We start from the raw sequence: 21,338 nt of genomic DNA, 5'->3' as shown, positions 1-21,338 counted from the left end.
AGGAAGGTCCTTGCGTCGTCGCGGCGCGCACGCGTGATGCGCCGGCAGAAGTGAAAGCGCGGCCGCGGCGCGGGCATGCGCGTGCCGCCGGGCGCCGGCGCGGGCGGCTCGGGCGCGGCCGGCGAGCCGCCCGCCAGCGAGCCGCACGAGGCGGACTCTGCGAGCGAGCGCGTCGATGGCCGGGAGCGGGGAGCGCTCGTCTCGCCTGCCTCACACTACCTGTAGAAAGAGTGCGAGTGCGGTGGCGGTGGCAGAGCTGGTGGCACAGGCGCGTGCGGCTCCGATGCTGATCGCTGGACTCCCGGCGTACGCTCGGTGCGCTCTCCGCGCCCACCGCGTCCTCCACGATCCCGATCACCGTTCCAATTCCACTCCCATTGACTCTGAAAATAATACATTTCATTTAATATATTATGGCCATTTGTCAAAGGAAGACGATATTATCCAAAATAAAAATTATATAATAATCTAATCTGTCGATTTACCTCCGTTGTTTGGGGTACAGATAGTGAGGCTTTCGGTAAGGGTTGAGAAGGGGTGTGAGCAGGTTGCGCATTATGATGTGGTGCCTCACGAGCTTGTAACAGCTGCAAGATGCGTCGCACGTCTGCGGTGAGACCCGTTTCTAACACGGCCACCCGTCTGCTTAGTTCTTCTAATCTTGTCAATATCGTCGCTACCGACGCAGCCGTAGCCGTGGCACCTACATTTTGATACTGCGGTGATATTACATCCTGTAATGAAAATTAATAATAAAAACGATGACTTAGGAACGGAACGGACGGTAGAGTAAAATTTATAACAATGATTTTATTTACCTGCATAGCGTTCTGCACTCTTTCGGATGTGAAGGCAAGGGCGGTCGGTCTACCCGTCTGGTGTAAATTGACAGCGGAGTGCGGCGCTGATCGAGACGTGCGGCCGACCGACTGCGGCGCGCTAGGAGCTAGTATATCGTCGCAGGAGACGTGGACGGGTGCAGGCGCCGGCGGGCTGGGTGATGCGTTCGTGTAGTACGAACTGGGGTTTGTGCTGAGGCTGGAGACGGGGAGCGTGGCGCTGTGGGCGGGCGTGCTGACAGCTGCTTCACCAGCCGCTATGCCTCCCGTCAGCGGCGACGTGTCATTGAGAGGTCCTACAGATGATTGCCGACGCACCGCGGCCCTTCCTCTATACGTCTGAGGCGTTGATTGGGCTGGAATTTATTAAAGAGTTTTTATTAAAATAGGAGGATATAATGATCTGTAAAACAAGGATTCAGACGATATACAACGTAAATAGATCTGTTTTAATTTAGATTTATTCACAAATTAGTTTAGTTGAGTAATATTAAGTTATGTAGTTTTATTTTTGTATCTGCATATTTAACATGGAAAAATGGCTTTACCTTTTAATTATAATTTTTTGTTTAAAAATTTTAGTAAGTAATGTAGAGTAAGTAACGTAGTCGAATTTATTTATATACATGCAACTAAAGATCGGTATATGCATACTTACAGTATTTGTTGTGCAGCGGCTGGTGGGTTTTATGGTGGTAGAGGTCTGGGAAGCTCCGTTTTAGTTGCGCTAGCATGCCTGCACACAAGGGCCGCGCTCAGAGCGGGCGACGAAGGAACGTGGGCACGTCGCATATTATATATACAAGTATATATATATATAGATATATAACTATATTCACAAAACTCGGGACGTATTACTATAACTAGGTTTTAAATAAATATGCCAGTGTTAACAATCCACGTTCCCACACCACCGTTAAACAATCGAATAGGAGTAATGTGGGACCAAGCGTATCACATGCTGCCTCAAATTAAATCAAGATATTGTAAACTTTAAGTCTTTCCCATATGTATTTTTTTAAGAAAATTATTGTATAAATGATTTGTGTGATAATATGTTATAGAAGTAAAACAATGTTACATTAAACTTCATCCTCATTTATCTCTTGTTTATTGAAAGGCTTTGTGTCAAACTTAAGTTGAATGTAATAATAGGGCTACCTAAGAAGGAAAAAACGAGCTTAGAAGTTGATATACCATTCTTGTAGAGACAAAAAAAATATTGATTTTAATAATGACATCGGTAATATAAAGATTTACTTTAGCAATGTCTGTTAAAATTATGTATGGTTTTGATTAACACAACAAGCGAAAAAAATATTTAATAAATTACTAAAATTTAACTGATTTCCTATTCAAATGATCGTTTAATGTCTATGTCAATACCAGAATGGTTGTAAATTAAAATAGTTGTACGTAGGTTGTAAAGGATTTTTTATATTTAAAAGGGACTTGCACATCGTTCCATATTTCTATGTGCATCTACTCTATAGTCTTATTAACATTATATTATAAAATATACACCGAGCACGACTAATGAATAATTGCAATCAAGGTATGATACGAATAAATTAAGATTGACAATGTCGACTTGATTCAAGCGTGGTCGTGCTTGGCGTTTTGAAATAAATTAATATTTTGTAAATACTTATTACTACATTCCGATAACATATTATTTTCAATTACCTGTTATGGAGTTTAAAGTTGTAGAACGTTGTTTACTAAAGTTAAAATTTAGAGGTGTGACATCTTGGCCGGCTTTGTCTGCCGAGAATTCTAAAATTCCACGACTCGGCGGCGATTCTGTATCTTCGTCACTACACTGAGAATCCTGAAAATAATTAGACACAAAATTAAATGTCAATTATATTTATTAATGATGTTAAGCCAAGTAAATTTTATTGAACTGGCCTTATGTTATAAATTATCAAACTATCTTGTACTTTAGGTAAGAATTCTATTTATATAGAAAATATAATGTAGATCAGCTCGTCGAAGCCTTTTTATGTGCAGCATAAATGTTAATACTATCTGGTGTAATTGTGCCATAAAAAAACAACTAAGCAAATTTTTGAAGACATATTTCAGTTCGAATTGGTACAATTATTATTTGAAAATATTCAGTACATTATGAAGCGATTGATTTTATTTTGCCAATTGGTTAGAGCCGGTAGTTCTGGGTGGGTAAGTGCAATTTAACATGTATGGTGCACAGGAGAAAGCCCGGAGCACGCACCACCTTGTCAGCGAATGTCTCAGTGTGGGGACGGCGTGTTGTGCGCGCGTACGCTTCACGGAGCAATCTGGCGTCGCAAGGGTTCTCGTAGCGCATGCGCCGACGTGGTTCGATACCACCTAATTCTTCCTTTATAACATAAATAGTAAATAGTAAAGATCATTATTTTCCTATAGCTAATTCAGTTATTTTAACACAACACATAATAGTAATAATTGCAAACAACTCATGTGAACCACAATGTAAAATTGCTAAATGAATAAGTTAATAAAAGCTAGTAAAAGGTAATGTAATTGTTAACTGTAAATGTTCGTATCTATTGAAATATATATCTTTATTTCGGTTACTAATATTATTTCGCAAATCGCAATAATAGTAAATGTCTTTAATATGAAATAATGTGTTCGTAGTCAGTAATTTATTAAATTGAATTAAAATATTAACGTCTCGCATGTTGTAGGTAATTTCGAGGCTATTGACGAAGGAGGCGCGGAACTCCGGATAGAAGTCGAGCACGTCCAGCAAGTCGTCTCTGTGCACTCGGTGCAGATCGCAATAGGTGAGCGCGCGCACGCGACAGTTGCTGCGGCCCACTGTGCTGTGTATGCACGGATTCTCCCCGAATATATCATCCTTGCCTGTTAGTAAAAAGTTTACAATATTCAAATATTTTATCAATCATCACCAGGGCGAGTACAGAGATTTAAACAAGACGTCGAGAAGACTTAGAATACGGTCTGTGACTATAATTCGCATACTTATGTCGTCGTCGACATGGGGAGTATGAGTACGAAATATGGCATTATTATATGAAACAAGAGACATAGCACATTAGATTCCATTGTTGACAGTGCATGGAAATTACAATTTGTATGATAGGTACGTACTACAACATAACATACCAGTCTAACATCCATATTTCATTAGTAACTGTTCCAGTCAGATTCAATTGCGTTATGGGTCAAAGCGATATGTTATAAAGTCTAAAGTGTCGGACTGGCTATATATTAGACATGACGTTTGCCAACCTAACCTAAATTGGCCCTAAACCCGACCAACCACCCTTCTGATTTACATATAAAATGGTTTATACATACATATATAGAGAAACGGTACGAAAAAAAAGTGTGACCCCGAATCGGGACCATCTCTGACACTTCCAGCTATTTTTGAGCTCAAAACGTTTAAACATATTTTTATTCAAGCCCAGTCCGACCCTGATAGTAGAAATATAACTCTTGTCAGTAAAGGGGTTAACTATCTTTACATTTAAGATATTTTTGTAAAATAATTCGACAAATTAAATGTATTCATTCGTTTACAGTAGTAAAAAGTGTATACTAGTTTTATATGTAAAGATATATTAAAATACAAAAGCATAATAATGTATTTACCCAAAATTGCCATAACGATATCATCCTTTAAAATTTCAATAGAGCCTCTAGATATGAAATAAAGAGATGTTAAAACATCGCCACGATGAACTAATGTTTCCCCGGGAGGTGCGTGCGTTGTCTTAAATCTTAGTGAAAGCGCCCTGTAAATTATTACAAGTTAATTTAAAGTGAAAATAATTGTTCTAGTCTATATTCTATTCGAACGGTTTATGTGTTGCGTAGAAATGTTAATATCACAGGTCGATCCGTTAAGGTACTATCATCACCTCTTCTAATTCAATCTCAATATTCAATATTATCATTTCGTTAAAATACACGCCTTAATTTGTTAAAAAACATTATTAGGAATGATAGAAAAATATAAATGTTGTTACCTTAAGCAACCTGGGCTGGCGCCGTCAAACGCGGCGCAATTCGCTAATAAATTTCTATTCAAATGAAGACAAATGTCGGCTTGTAAGCACTCTGGGAATCCTTTCAAAACACTCGAAGTGTCAATCCCGTTTGTATAACTCCACGCATGTTGAAAGTATTCTTCTAATCTTTGCCGCAAGGGATTAGTAATCTGTAAAAAATTAACGTCAAATTATCATTGAAAATAGTGACGTGAATGTACTAATGTAGTGAAACTATTTCATACCTGATGAAACCTAATGAACTCTCGTACTCTCAATATTTGAGTGTGATACCTGGCTGTCCCCGAATAAAGCCTTTGGATTATGGCGGATACATTACCGAAAATACTAGCGTACATAAGAGCTGTAAATTTGACATTAAACTTGTTAACGTGGTTTTATACAATCGATTAAAGTAAATTTGAGTAGTCGTTATTAAATAATGGTTTATGTTCAAACGTTGCAAATCATCTGGTTGTTTTAATTAAAATCTTAATGTATTAATTTTTATTAAAATGTATATATTTCTTTGTAAAAATATATTTAAAAAAAAAGAACGTACAGCCTACGAGCATGACGAATATCGTAAACCCCTTTTCCATATCCGTATTTGGTGCTACATTGCCGAAGCCGACGCTCGTTAGGGACGTACAAGTGAAATACAGTGCTGTGATGTAGCGAGATCTGACAAAAAGAAAACATAAATACTAGTATTTTTGACAATAAAATTAACATGTATTTATTTAAAAACGTCCATTACCTCATCGACGGACCAGTAGAATTATCGTATGAAGCTTGGACATCATTAGCGAGAGCATCCAACCAACCAATGGGAGCATGAAGCTGAGGTCTCTCCCAGCTCCCGATCGCGTACCTGAAATGTTAAACACGGTAATTTATATAATATATTTTTATCTCAATATCGCCTTTGTTTTACCGGTCTTACCATAGACAAGCGAGCCAGTGCGCAATAAGAACAAAGGTAGCCATAAGTAGAAGAAGGACGGCGGTACCATATTCAGAGTATCTGTCGATTTTACGCGCCACACGCACCAGTCGCAACAAGCGCGCTGTTTTCAGCAAACCGATGAGTGTGGTCGTCTGCAAACATATACAGCACACTAAAGAAAGCTATTCGACAGTCACTAGAAGCAATTTCCTTAGCCGCATACCGAACCCAAGCATTATATGAACGTTCGCGTATTACTAAATAGCATTAATGAGGCTTCACAGCGATATTCACTTTAATCAAGCGGAAATTTGTCTATGGATATACGATACGAGCATCTTCCGAGCTCAGCCATACAGGTATTGCATTTACAAGCATTGTTTCAAACTATAAAATCAGCTTCATTTAGGTTGCGGTGCATAAAAATTGTATAAATTCTAATTATCTTGTTACATTCAACTCAAATATATCGTTGTTACTTTCGTAATTACTAAACTAATAATATACCAAGGCATTATGCTATTGAACTGTAATCGATTTTTCTAGCCTAATTTGAATCGAGGACACAATCATTACTACCTAATTTAAATAGGCTTATCATTCGTGACGGCGTTAAATAATATGATTGTCTTAAAACTATGCGCATAAATACAATATAATATAATATGTGTTATTGATACAGGTGCATAATGACGAAACGTGTAGATTTCACAGCTCATGAGGGGGTCAAAACTACGCTATAAATAATTACAATTACATGACAAACACGTAGTTCATCTTTCAACTTACCCATTAACTAAAACCACTAAAGAGGTTCATTTCAGTTATCTTAGCTTTTATTAATTAATTAAATTTTTATTGTCGAATTTTTTTAATAATTTCATCTAACGGGACAGGCTTAAGATAAAAATGAAGGAGGTTTTCAATATTTTTAATTGGATAATATAAAATAATATAATCAAACAGCCTAATCATAAAATAGTACGTTAAAAATTAAAATCGTATTATATTAATGAAATAAATACAAAATAATTTTGAAAATGATACTAGAACTGCTTAATGTAACAATATTCCCTATATGCCACGTAGGTGGGTGCCACATGAATGCAATATGTATTCGATACATAATATTTAGTGCTTTATGTTGTGAAAATGCAATTTTTACAAATAATATTCGTCTGGGAAGTGTGAGCGTATTTACTACCAAGCTCTGTGCACTCCGTGACTTGTACTTTAACTAGGAATTAAGCTCATGATAATGTTTTGCCTGAATTAAAAGTGAACACAATATGGGGTTATTCTACTGCAGGATTAAAGCTTATCTCTTATGGCCTTCCATTATTAATTTCTTATTGTTAATTCGGTATTAGCATACCTTTGATACCGAGTGAATATGTACTAGCCTATTTATTTTAAATCGGCTGTATATGAATTTTCTTAACAGCCAAGTACGAAGTTATTAATATACAACTCGGGATTATAGACATTGTTATTGCTTAAACTTATTTATTATCTTTTTATTATCAGATATTAATAATATAGATAAAATACGATTTCGTATTGAATTTATCCCGTTATTTTTATTTGTTCACTTTACGTTGTAATAAAGTGTAATATTGCATATTAAAAGAGGGTATTGTATCATGCTAGCAAAGATGAAGGCCTTGATTACCTTGGCTCTAGTTGCGTTCTACGCATCTGCAGGAAACAAACGAAACTTGTCAATACTCAATGCTATATAATATTTATCAAGCTACCTTGCATAAACAAAGATCTGAGATAAAATTTCCAAAGTCTATTTTGCCTTTATGCACTAAAGGTAGAGCAAAAGCTGTGGCTACTATCAAATATTAATGCGGATATTATATTTGGATAGTCATCTAGTATTCGCCCCATTTGTTTATATTTGAATCGTAGGTGGCGAAGCTCGTGAATTAGCGAGTGAGCACTTCATAGATTTGGCGCTGTGTAAAATTCAAAACAACTTTGCTTATGGGAAGCGTCCTCATCTTCCATTAACGCATTCGCTTAGTGGATTTAAAATGGCTAGTGGAAATCAATTTTAAAGTATAAAACTAAAATGTAAGAAAATAGAGTGGCAGCAACATAAAAATAGTTCACAAAGATGGTATACCTCATCACTTTCCAGCCCCTGCTGTAACAAGAAACGTTATTACAAATTCAGTACGCACCCACCTTGGGTTATCCATACCGACTTTATATCTAACTAAACAAATGACTTAATTTGGATCATGTCAGTTAAAACAGCCTACAACTAAATACAATATATCATATAAAAAAAAATTATAGTTACACAAAATAAAATAATTTTGAAATAATAAACATCAGTTATAAAAAAATAAATCAGAGAGGTAATATTGACGTCATAATCTTAGACCTTAAATAAATATAATCAGCCAATTGGTTCAGAACTGTAATGTGGGGCTTTGTGATCGGCATATATCGTTCAGTAGATTTGTGTTATAGTTATATCAATAGTGACAGCTGCGTTAACTGCATTCCACTACTATACGTGAATTGCTAAGATTTTATCCAGAGCTTCATTTGTCCGAAAGTAATATTTGAGACTTCGTTCATTTAAAATATAGTTGGTAGGCGTTCTGATTTATATTTCTTTCCCTTTAAGTAATCTTCGTGAAAATATAACTCGACCTACTTTTCTAACGACCCATTTTATCATTCTCTTAACAGAGTGAATCGTGTTCCGCGATTTTAATCTTACATAAAAGGTATGTATGCCTAAGTTTTTTTTTTTAATTACACTTTTATTGCATCGTTCTACTGCTGGAGTGTCAAACCTTACAGAGTTAGTATGGGATAGGTAATGGTTTTCAATGTTATGTTTCTGACTTTCTGATTTTCGGACAATTGATCGTCTGGTCGCTATTAGCCTCTAATTCAGGCATTTGTTTTAGATTCTATCACTATTTTAGTCATGTGTTCATGTGATATGAAATCATAGGAGTCGGTGAGTGGGTGCGAGGTAAAGGCAGCTCACTTCATCGGTGTCGGTGCCGAAGAGAAGTAGGTCGAAGGGGATGGCTGCGACGAGGTCGATGACGAACCATCCTCGCAGGTAATGCATGGCGATCTTTGCGGGATCAGATTCCACTTCGTCAGCTGCGTTCACGTACGTTGTGCGGAAGTTGATAAGGATGTCTATTATGAATGTTACGTCCACTGAAAATAAAACGAAAACTATTGGGAAACCCTAAAGATTACGAAGCAAAATGTATCTCAATTTGCATTCTACACACTGATATATAAAGTCTAAACTATGTCTTACGGGATGCCTTATTAAAAATGGTTTTGGTACGAAAAAAAGCCTACGAATAAAAATTTTGTAAACTAATGTGTAAAGAATTAATAATGAAATTACCTATCATATCAATAACTACGATTGGGTCCTGGCCAAATCCACGAGATCGTTTGTCGAAATCTGGCTCGTTCAATTGAAATGCGGCCACGTACGGCGTAAATATTGCGGTGTAAATGACCAATATCAGAATCAACCAATCCCAAGCGGCCTGAAACAAAATATTTCAATTTAATAATAAAACACGTTATCAGTATTGGCAGATATTTCTCTACCATTAATTTTGTTTTGTGGGAAATAAATTTTAAAAAGGGTTATTCAAGTTACGAATGAATAAATGACATTTAAAAATTAAAATGGTTTTTTGATCTAAAATAGATCAAAAAATATACTTAAAATTTTTAATTAATTTTTCTCTAGAGACAAAGGAGTTATTTTACCAATAAAGTTTTTTTTTTATGGCTACACAAATGTAAATTAAAAAGAATTAGTGTGAGACTTAATTAAAGGTGCGCGTGTGCTAATATAAACTTGTTATCAAATCAATTTACTCTAGTCATTTAGATCAGCTGTAGAATTGGTAGCAGAAAATATTAATTATTTGTAAATATTAATTTAAAATCAGCATTTTTATATAAAATTAGTAGGTAGACTAGCATTTGAGCTATCTGATGGTAAGTTGTCATTACCGTCCGTTGTCCAATGTAAGAAATATGGACCAACCCTATTACGTTATATCCCTTGTGCCTGTAGTTAGACAGGCTAACTCATCCTTCGAAAAATCCAAAAATACTAGTTACTGTTGTTGGCGGTAAAATAGACGAGGAGTGGGTACCTACCCAGACGACATGGCACAGAGCTCTAAGTCAACGTTTTGTTTCCAATTAACATACGTACTATTTATCAAAATTTAATATTTTTACGGTAAAATAAAACCCATTATAAGCATAGCTAAATATTTAGTTTTCTGTAAAATTGCTTTTAAAATAATAGCGTGTAGGGTAGTTTGTGCTTTTGCGTGTTGAAAACGAGGTCGATGCGGCAAACATTTTTTATTTACCAACGCTAACTATTAACTGAATTCCCTAAACTACTGCTTAGTGGTTATTATAAGGTAAGCTTTTTTTAACATAAATAATTTAAAGTGGACTATCGAATAAAGTAAAGAAAAAAAATGAGCGGCGAAAGATTTGTTCGAACAATCGCTTTGTATTGAAAACGGACAATTTTCTCTTATTGCAGTGACAATGCAATAGATTGAACAGACAGAAAGCGATTTGTTTTGACCTATAATAACTAGAATACGTTTATCTTTCAGGTCAAGGAACTTCCTTGTACTTTTTACACCAATAATAATTTTATTACGACAATGTTTTTTCGTTACGCTTGTAATATCCATAGAACTTCACAAAATCGCGACAGACGTTTAAAAATAACATTGGTATACTTTATTGTAAATTTTAACAGATGTAGCTGATAAATTATTATAAGTATAAACTTTTTACCGATAGCTTTTCGTTCTTTGAAATATGAGTATTAAAAGACAAGCAACTTAAAATATATTTGGGCGTTTTTTTTTAATTTTCTCGCGATAATAGTGCACTAACATTTCGCTTTGCGTTCTAGATGTGTGAAATTACGTAAGAAAAATTGGAGTCGATGCAGTGTGGTGTCGATCTGATTGATAATCTGGCAAACGCGGAACGTTAGATAATTAATTGATATTTGATATACGATGGAAAAATTCAACTGTGAATAATCATTTCCTGTCTGTATAAAAGTTATTCTCCGTAGAATCTATTGCGGGTCTAGTATTCCGAGCCCATGCGATGGTAGGTTTACGTTGTCGTTAATTTTGTGAAATGATGATTCAAATGTACTTTTAAGAGTCCGGTTATATATTATATTTTGAAGATTGATTATAATATTATGTTTGAAATAGTAAATTAAAGTTAACTTTAATTGCACTTTGTTGCTAAAAACGTAAATTTATTTCAATGTTATTAACATGGATGCATTTTAAATTTCGTCACATTACAATTATCAACTGTTTAAATAAAGCGATCGTCAATTGTTCATTGTTAAAACGCCGCATTACTTATTAAACTAGTGTATCGCTCTATATCCGTTGTATCACGTATCACGCTGCTAAAATTTACTATAATCAAGTTCATATATTATCAATAAAAATATATTTCCAATTAAATAACAATTATCTCCGTTCCGATTTATTTGTTACAGATATGATTCATTGACCCTGGCTAATTAATCATAGGAGTCTTATTTTATAATCTTAAAATATTAATCTTAAAATATAACGAACGATAGTGTTAAAATGTATACGTAAATAACAATACAGTTATTACAAGTATGTAATTTTAAGCTTCAATACCCCATTATATTAATGCACTCGCGATTTAAATGTCGCAGGGTCGAGGGTTAGGGTTCTAGAGCTATTGTGGCATCCACTCCTAATACAAGGTTAACTTCAGTTAATGTCTCCAGACATAAATAGGTTATCATAATAAATATCTGGAAAAAAAAACATTGCTAATATACTAATTTAAAAAAAAAAGTGAGTTTGAAGTTAGCTTAATCTTCTTTTTGGAAGAAAGGCTATCTTTATACTTGTTCCTGAATTTCAATTTGAAGGATGGGTTAGCCATTGTGCGTACATATGCAAAGGTCAGACCAACTTCGACCCTAGTTCGTCTTTAGTTATAGCGCCTTTATTGGAAGTATCGTGCCTAGGCGGAAGGCCACTTACGATCACGTGGTATCGCGTATCGTCAGACTTACTAAAATAAATTGAACTTACCTTATAAGGAGAATGGTGGAGGATAGTGCAGGGGTGTGAAGGTTGCGTGGTTCCCTTGTGGCCGCCCGTCGCGCCCAGTGACAGGACCTGAGGACAATGGAGTCCATGATACGTAAATGTTCATAAACACTCTTCTAAGACAATACTGTCTCAAAATCATTCTATTAAAATAACCTGCGGATACCGAGAACGTTCTCGAATTATTTAATATATTTCAATACGTTTTCACACGTAATGTATACATACGAATATTAATAAAAAATAACTATATGTTCAATGAAGATCTTAAATACGATTATTAAACTGTTAAATTTATCTGTATTATCTGTATTATCTTACTATAAACTAAATAGGTACTAAATCAGATCTTACGTTATATTCATATTTGAATTTCCAAAAAAACACTTCACATACGCAGATTTTCATTGAAATATTTCCGTGTTAATAGGTCTATATAGGAACGCATACGTTTTTTGATATCATGAAACTTATTCTTTTAAATGTTAGTACGGTAAAGTTAAAAATAAAGAATTCTAATTGTGGCATGTTCATACTTAGCAAAACTACTTGTAAACTAATACAGGTGTCTATATGACATTCAATAACAAATAATCTATCTTATCTATGATCCAGACAATGAGCAGGCGTATTTTGTAGCTGAAAGCCTTATAAAATAAAACTATGGCAAATAACTCATTTACTTAAAAATCTCACATGAAAACATGTTTACGCCAACGGCTTATTTTTATTCACAACGTATAATTTCAAGTTTTTTATTTTGGTTCAATGAAATCCAGATAATCTACAGAAATATTATTGTTAAAAAAAATACATGTATATTTTATATGCGAAAAATTAGAATAAAAATATTTTATAGTTTGTATAAAGTTTCGATCCTTCGATTGAAACACGGAGCAGTTTTAAAAATATGTCAAAAGAGGTTTTAATTAAATTAAACCCAATATATATGTATATCCTATGCGTACATGTTTACCAATATATATAAACCTATATAACAAGTAAAAAATCTGTGTATTAAAAATGTATTAACATTTGATATAGTTAATAAATTATAATTCAAGGTTTAAAAGAGATTTTGACAAATTATTGCAAAATATAATAATCGTTTTTGAATACTACGTAGGTTCTTCTTTCGCGTTACAAGCATTATAACTTGAATAAATAACCCAAAACAAATTTGCAAGTGACGATAAGACGTGCATGTGATTGTCTATTATTTTTTAATTATGTTATTTGCGTAGTAATTGTATTTAACGTAGACTCAATTAATAAAAAAAAAATTATTTTTAAGATAGGTTGTACGTCTAACAAAAAACGTTTGTTCGAATTTATACAAACTGTTAGAAAATTGGTGAAACTATAAATACTTAAAGTTCCTATTAATTTAATCATGAACGAAAGCTGACTCGCCCCATAGAGGTTGTCCGGTCAAATCCTCGTTTAAAACATACATCGCAAAAAATAAAATACTGTCAGTTTTTCCCGAATTTGCTTTAAACCTTTATAAACATTTTTCCAAAAACAATTTTATAAAAATACTGATGAATTTATACAAATCTGTTTAGCTTTCCTCGAGTGACGTGTATCTAAGTTTTGTTATAAATATTATTAAATAGAAATATAAACATATTATGAAATAAAGATAGACAAATAATAATTTAAGTTTAATTATTGGAAGGTTTATAACTTTTAAACAAGTTTTGGCGTTCGTTTTAACTATGAGAAAATTATACGTATTTGTTATATAATAATTAAGAAAACGGATGGCTAAATTATACTCTTTTAATTTATTGGACAAAATTAAAAGCCTTATCCATGTTTAAAATAATTTGTCAATGACAGATTAAAAACTTAGTTTATGTTTAATATGAATATTATGAAGTAAAGATTTAAATATTTTGATGAAAATTTAAGGAATTTTAACATTGTGTTCCATGTAATGTATTAAGTATTGTACAAATTTAATGTTATTCCAAAATTATAACAAAATCACATAACATACTATTTATTTTGTAAGGCGGCAAATGTAATTGGATGTAGTTGAGCAATTAATAGAGAGATCTGAATTAATTACTAGATATTTTATATTTTTTTGTAAACTATCACTTTTAATTGCTATATTCTTGAGGCCGACATAAAATGTCGAATAAGTCTTTGATCATACGTCCAATACGCCGCTAAAGTAAGAACTACGATGTTATATCCCTTGTACATAAGCCTATAAGTACAGTAGCTCACTCAACACAGATTATTACTGTTTGACAGTAGAATAATAAATAAGTGGGTGGTTACAGTAGTGTGCTCACACAAAGCCTAACCAAATAAGTGTTTGTCTTTTGAAAGAAAATCTCGTTTGTGATGGACAGCGTTAGTTGTTCAATTGAATTAAGAGTATACTCTGTATATGAATTTTGTGATGGTGTCTTTACGAACAATGCCTACATGGTGATATTATATTATTTTACTCGATTCGTTATAATTGAGACATATTGCATAGTTTTAAATATACCTCTAAGCGTACCTATAGGACAACCAGTTAGTATTAGATATGTCATAAAGATATTCCTCGGTATGAACAAATAGCATTGCTTGGTTTGTTTCTGTAAATACGATAGTTTCTTACACTTAATTTTGTATATCTTATACATGAGATGAAGGAATTGCGGCGCTAATTAAAGCAAAAATTTAAAAAATATTCAAACAATATACTGAAAAATTCGAAGCATTAACTACAACAAGTATGCTGTTCAGTTAATTGTAACTTACCTTTAACGCCATTATTTAGAGATACACATAAAACTACTTCTCTCCTCAGCGGATTATGTGAATGTACAAAATTAAATCGTCAGTAAATGTGTATACAGTGTTATTAGTTCTTCTTTAAACATATTTGGGAAATATAACTTGTACAAAGAGAAGTCGAAATAATATATATATTAAATGAAACATATTTTAGCATAAGACTTATTTAGTTAGCGTCGATATGTTGAAATAATTCAGTCATGAACAAAAAAAAACCTAATACATAAAACATTGGCCTGAAATACAGTATGCCCTTCATCGCGGCTCAGAAGGATAGGAAATTCACAAAATTTTGATATATTTTTGCAGCAAAATAAAGAACATTGACACAATTAATAAGCTGAAGCTTTGTGAGTGTAGAAATAAAGGATATGTCGCTTTTGAAATCTCATGAGTCAATGAGTCATCTTTACAGTACTTCCAATCTTTTATCAGCCAGAGATACGTGAATTACCTCCTTGCCGATGGCGGGCAACCCGTTGAGGCCATTACAGGGTGGTTCAAGGCGAACGACGCTTTTGCGGGAGCCACGAAAACTGGTGTCGCGCACACGCACCGAGGAGCGCCAAGTGGAAGGCGGTGGTTCGTCGCGGGAGCCCCGCGCGGAGGCGGCGCGTCGCGAGGTGGTAAGCGCCGCGCCGCCCGCGCCGCCTGCGCATGGCGGCGTTACGATCAACGGCACGTCGGGGGGCCCGCGTTCCTCCATGCCGCTGCCGCGCCAACGCTCTCACCGGAACCCTCCGTGCTCCGATGCTTCCAAATGCTCACATTCCAGCACGGCTCGCTCGTAGGCCGACGCCGTCTCCAGGAGTGCGATTGCCGTGTTTTGCATAGATGCGCGCTTATCTCCACTGGCTCCGCTAATTTCGATACGTATTTACTTTAGTTTAACTTAATTTAAATTAATATAAAATCTATATCACGAAATTATTGATATGTTTACTATGGTATGGTTTGAACGAATATAAGTGTCATGGAAGAATTTGGACGTCGGATTTTACATTTGTGCGAATTGCATACGATATACTTACTACGATAATCTTTCGTTACCACTGTGGTCATATAATGTAAATGGAAATCTATAAAACTAAACGTATGTATATTTAGTGTTTTAATGACGTAGTCGACAGTCACGCCGGTCGTTTGTGTTCAATTTGAAGGTTTTCTAAATGTTAAAGTGGCGTTATTAGCGATTTTTTTTAATATTTTTATTTATATAAAAGGCATATGAATTTATATTCAATCTATTACTACAATATTGAGACAATAGTCTAAGACGTAACTGTATGTAGTATAGTCTGTGAAGACTTAATGTTTTAATATGTAGAGACAATGTGTAACTAATTCCATACTATGGCGCATTCGGTGAGAAACGTTTAGGTAGAATATTATTTTAATGATTTTTGTTTACGTCTCCTCAATCCAGAATAGTGCTATTCGTTTTAAAAGCGTTAGGACTGAAAGCGGTATACGAGACTGCGCCTTATTCAACAGCGCGTCAACGGGTGGTCGGCCTATTTATCGTCTTTGCGCCTGTTTCACTTTAACATTTCCTAGCTCGGATACATTAGAATTTCATCTCTATGCTAGAATACTATCGTTTAATTTACAACTGGCAGCTTGTGGAATAAACTGTAATAGACTTCAACTTTTACATGTAGCATTCTGTATCACAATAAGTAGCACCTTTTCTCTTTATAAAGCTGTAGAGAAGCAGATGTTTAAAAAAAGTTTTATTACGAAATGCGATATCTACATTAAACTTTTCGTGGTTCTCAATGATCGTTGGGGTTATAGAGCTTTCTTTTAATCTATGATAATGGGATAAATTTATACGAAAAACGTATTTTTGATTGGATGGAATCTCATGAATAAACTTCGGTGGAAAATGAAAATGCAGCGTTGTGGCAAACATGAGAGAGGGTAAACATCGAAATTATTTTCGCAGAAAGAAAAATATTTTTGCTTTTGAATGATAATGTATTAGAAATTTGACCTATTTCCTCTTTATGATATGATGATGTAAAATTATGTAACCGAGGGAAATAAACTCGAAGCTATTTACAATTGAATTGTCTTTGATCGAAGATACAGACGTGTGAAGTAAAACAGAATGACAGGCGCAAAAGTACGTAACATAGTTACGTAACTACGTGACGTATAAATACTCGAATATATACATACATTATGGTTTAATAGTGTTCGATCTTAATCTTTTTAATTCATGTTCTACGTAGTACCCGACTGACAAAGAATTTAATAATATTTGAAAAATCTTACGGCTTTAAATTATTGTTTAAAAATCAGAATTATATTATTTTATGGTTTGAAAATTAAAATATTTAACAATTATTTAATTAGAATGACGTTTACATGAAATTCTCAAAATCTATGCCTAAATGCTCGTGCCTGGTACTGCTAAATTATTTAGGATATTTTCATGCTAAAACTATGTACTATTGGTATTATACTGCAGATAAACTACGGATACTACAGATTAAAAAAAAGTGTATTGTGCAGAGTTGTGCTGTTTTATGTAATAGTTATATAGTATGTATATCGTTTTCTCAAGACATTTCGGAAATAACTGCGGACTTTTTGATATTTTTTCAAAGGTGGAGCTATACTCTCTTTAAGATTGACGTTGTAAACTTCGTATGTTAATGTTATTTCCCCTAGTTAATTAATTTTATCTTATAATTTGTTTCAGTTAAAAGACATTAACTACTTAGTGTTTGAAAGAGCTTAAAAGCAAAGCGTTCTCGTAAAGTTCAAATAAATTCAGATTTTAAAATGAAGTTTCACTACGGAACATCTCTTCGAATTATTTCGAATGTAAAAATGGCAAATGCACTTCATTTTCTAAGGATTTTTGAAAGGAAGCTCCTAAATATTCTATTACATTCTACGGATACAATGACTGCAATACAAGGCTGCCAAAAGCAAACGTTAGTCGAAAGTTTCGTCTTTTAACTGTATGTACAAAATTATGAATGAAGTCGATGTTCATTCAAAGAGAAAGCGTAGGATATAATAAATCTAAAATGATTACACATTGATGTAATGAATAAACTACCTTTCTTTACTAAAAAGAATAAGAGGTATAACGTAGACAAAGGAAACCATACCATGGTAGTCATAACTCCAAGCATGGATCGCGTTTTATCACAGTAATAGCAAAAAATACAAAAGTAAATTAAAAAATAAAACGCCAAAGCTCGCAACTAAATTAACGATAAAAAAACACCTCTCAAGAACCGACGCACAGTCCACAGTATGAACTAAGCACAGGACGGCAACACTCGATACTTAATTTTTACGATATGCACAAGCTGTTTTTGACCACTTTGATTATTAATTATTTTTGTTAAGCCCCGTAGCTATTCTGTAGCGCAACAAAAGCTGCAAAGTTTGACCGCAAAATGATAATAACAGTTTTTCCTTTTTAATGCAGCCGATCGATTAAGCAAGCACTCGACTCATTTAATATACTTTTGCACATTTTATCGGAAACCTAGAGAGAAATTGAATATATTTGTTGCATAAATCGCGTTAACGGCATAAATCGCGGCGACGTTCACTAGAGGCGAAGCCCCAGGAACGGATATTTAGATAACAATTCGATGGCAGTGTGAGAGGCGGCAGAGTCCGCAGCGTGGTCACCGGACTTAAACTCGACGGGGGTGTGCGGCGCACGCAAGAGGTCGCTGTGCGCGCGTCGACGCCTCGCGCCGCGGCGGCGCCCAGACCGCCGAGCGCCGCCTGCCGATCGGCGACGGAACCGCCCGAGTTACCCGAACAGCGTGACCTCGCACAACCTCCCTACCACCCATCGAACGTTTCAGCAGAAACGCATTGTCGCCATGCCGTGCGAGTGTGCAGCACTCTATACTCCACCAATCATGTGCCTATGCCCTACTAATTCACTACTACATTCAAACGACTTCGAATAGTTTTGTTTATGACAGTTATAAAAATGCACTGAAATGAACATGAGTTGACAAAATATAATAACTCTGAACGATATTATCAATAATAAATGATATTCTCGATAATGTGGGTATTATCAATAATAAAATAAATTCTCAAATTAATGTGACATGACATTTTAAACGATTTTTTGTTTTGATATTTATTATATGCTGATTTCGAACTGAAAAATAATGTTAAATTTCTAGCTATAATTCATCACGTGTCCGTTGGTGAAGCAAAACATCGGGAGTTTATTTCACCTTCCGTTTCGAAAGAGGCGAGCAAATCCTTTACACTTATTAATTATGTAATAAAACCGTCCAAGTGCAAGTCGGACTCGCGCACGAAGGGTTTTGTACCATTATTATTACTGTTTTATTTTATTTTTATTATTTATTATTAAAGTAAATTTACTATTATGTATTTTTTGAATATTTCAAGTGCTTCCTTGTTACTTTGTATTAATATCGAGCAAAAATAGGCAAAAAAAATGTGTTTTTTGTATGGGAATATTTTATTTTAAGTATTTTTTGTTGTAGCGGCAACAGAAATACATAATTTGTGAAAATTTCAACTGTCTAGCTATCGCGGATCTTGAAATACAACAGCCTAGTGACAGACAGACGGCCCGACAGACTGCGAAGTCTTAGTAATAGGGTTTTTACCATTTGGTTACGGAACCCTAAAAAGAAATAACGTTAAGTTGTTCAAATTAACCAGCGATATTAAATAATAATAATAATTAATAGATACAAATGCTTAAGACAAAAGACAGTGTTTTTGGAAGCACCTGTCACTTGATCAGTATATTTCTTGACTATTTTCAAATTAGGGCATTAAAATTCCAGCTTAACAACTTAGACAACTTTATTGCAGTTTACCTTAAACTACTTATTATCTCATTGAAGCGAATCAAAAATCTTTTAATCTCTGAGATCGTTAGCCTAACTGCCTAGTTATAAGAAACGTCTTCATGTTAGTTTGCGCTTAACTTTTGGTAATTAACAAACATTTTAGCAAATAATTAACATCGGGCTAATAACTTCAATATCATTCACAGATAATAAAGATTTTCAAATATATTTTCTCACTTTGTATACATAAAATATGACGTAAAATTGCACTAAAAATTTTTGTTATTTGACAGCGATCAAAAAACGAAACCGTTCACCGTGAAATTGTAGTTTTGTAGAATGTCACAAACAGAACACTGATATTGGCCCTTTACACTGCGTAAATTAAACCAAAAAAAAAAGAAAATTACAAAAACAAACTCAATATAACAAAACTTTTATTTATATAAATGTAGCCTTCATTTGTCTCTCAGTAAATGTGAAACATCAAAATTGTTATTAATATAATTTATAATTATAGAATATAAATATATCAATAGGTGTATATTTGTCTTATTATTATTATAGTACACTGAAGAGTGAAAAGTGTATCAAAATCCGTTCAGTAGTTTCTGAACGGATCTATAGAATTCTGTTCTGGCTTCACGCGTTTGCAATTTATTAATAATGAGAAAAACACTTTTATTTTAAAAAGCTTGTTTATGTTTGTATAATTGTAATTCCAAAGATTAAATTTTGTGCACGGCTTAAAGATTCATATTTGGGTAATATTAAAGGCCAAGGTCAAAATATTGTTATTATGGACCCGACACCTGTTTCGCAGCGAGCGATATTTTTGGATTATATCTTTCATATTCCAAGTATTCATTCCATTTTTACAGTGTAAATATAAGTCAATTTGAATAGTGTTCTTTTCTAAAGTTCCATTCGAATGATATATTGTAAAAGGAAATCTTAATCTATATTAAATGCCCCAAGTTACTAACATATTCATTTGAATGACGATTAATAATGAATTGGAGAAAATTGCCTCGCAAATAACCTTACTAATTTGTAATACCTAGACAAAAGTACTTATTACGTGTGCATAGTCGCGACTTCTTCTTTGTTTTTTTTTGAGTGGAGTACAGCAAGAGAGGGACCGCGGATGCATTATATAAACACGATTCCGCAGCCTCTGCGATCCGTGCTGAAGATGGCTATTGCAATAGGTTATTTCTTATCACTCATAATCCTATCACTATCAATACAGGTTTTCATTGCGCGAAAAACAAAAAGACACAATAATATCCGAACATCATTGAAAGATAAACGTATCAGAAAAGCGTTTCATCACGAGTGGATTTTAACATTTTTTTTCTGAGTACGAAATGACTTATTGTGGAATAGATTTGTTCCATTTGGTCCACCTGAGTAACTACTATCTACTCACCAATTGTATACCACAAAACAGAATAGTTTTATTTCTTTTATAATTCTTCGTCTTAAAAATAAATTAAAAAAACAAATGAAAATAGCTTTACGCAAAGTCGGGTCCATCCAAATTACCGGTCACTCTACCGCCAAATTGTAAAGCTTTGTGCCGGTTTGAAGGGTGACTCATGCAGTCAGTGCAATTACATGCACCAGGGGTATCTTAGATCACATTGTCGGACACGTTGTAAGTGTAAGAACTAGTTTTAACTCGGTACGATATCAGAGTATTTGGTCGACCACTT

At 34.2% G+C, this 21,338-nt stretch overlaps 1 protein-coding gene across 2 annotated transcripts; it reads right to left on the bottom strand.

The window, feature by feature from the left end:
• Positions 1-189: 189 nt before the first annotated feature.
• On the bottom strand, positions 190-15,500 carry LOC125072456 (potassium voltage-gated channel unc-103-like). 2 transcript variants are annotated; one of them, XM_047683093.1, is made up of 18 exons: positions 15,249-15,500; positions 11,972-12,058; positions 9,217-9,364; positions 8,836-9,017; positions 7,951-7,971; positions 5,814-5,968; positions 5,628-5,741; positions 5,430-5,551; positions 5,113-5,231; positions 4,847-5,037; positions 4,470-4,612; positions 3,520-3,713; positions 3,076-3,204; positions 2,526-2,670; positions 1,498-1,575; positions 819-1,195; positions 486-734; positions 190-383 (listed from the first exon to the last, which is right to left on the bottom strand). In XM_047683093.1, exons 1-18 carry the CDS (start codon positions 15,498-15,500, stop codon positions 216-218), a joined length of 2,874 nt encoding a protein of 957 aa, XP_047539049.1. In that variant the 3' UTR covers positions 190-215. The 2 variants fall into 2 exon arrangements, with proteins under 2 accessions (XP_047539049.1, XP_047539055.1); XM_047683099.1 differs by lacking the exons at positions 1,498-1,575; positions 7,951-7,971.
• Between the last annotated feature and the right edge of the window lie 5,838 nt (positions 15,501-21,338).

The sequence above is a fragment of the Vanessa atalanta genome, chromosome 2, assembly GCF_905147765.1.
Source record: "Vanessa atalanta chromosome 2, ilVanAtal1.2, whole genome shotgun sequence".
NCBI classification, from domain to species: Eukaryota; Metazoa; Arthropoda; class Insecta; order Lepidoptera; family Nymphalidae; genus Vanessa; species Vanessa atalanta.
This window is presented reverse-complemented; position numbering and strand designations above follow the sequence as displayed.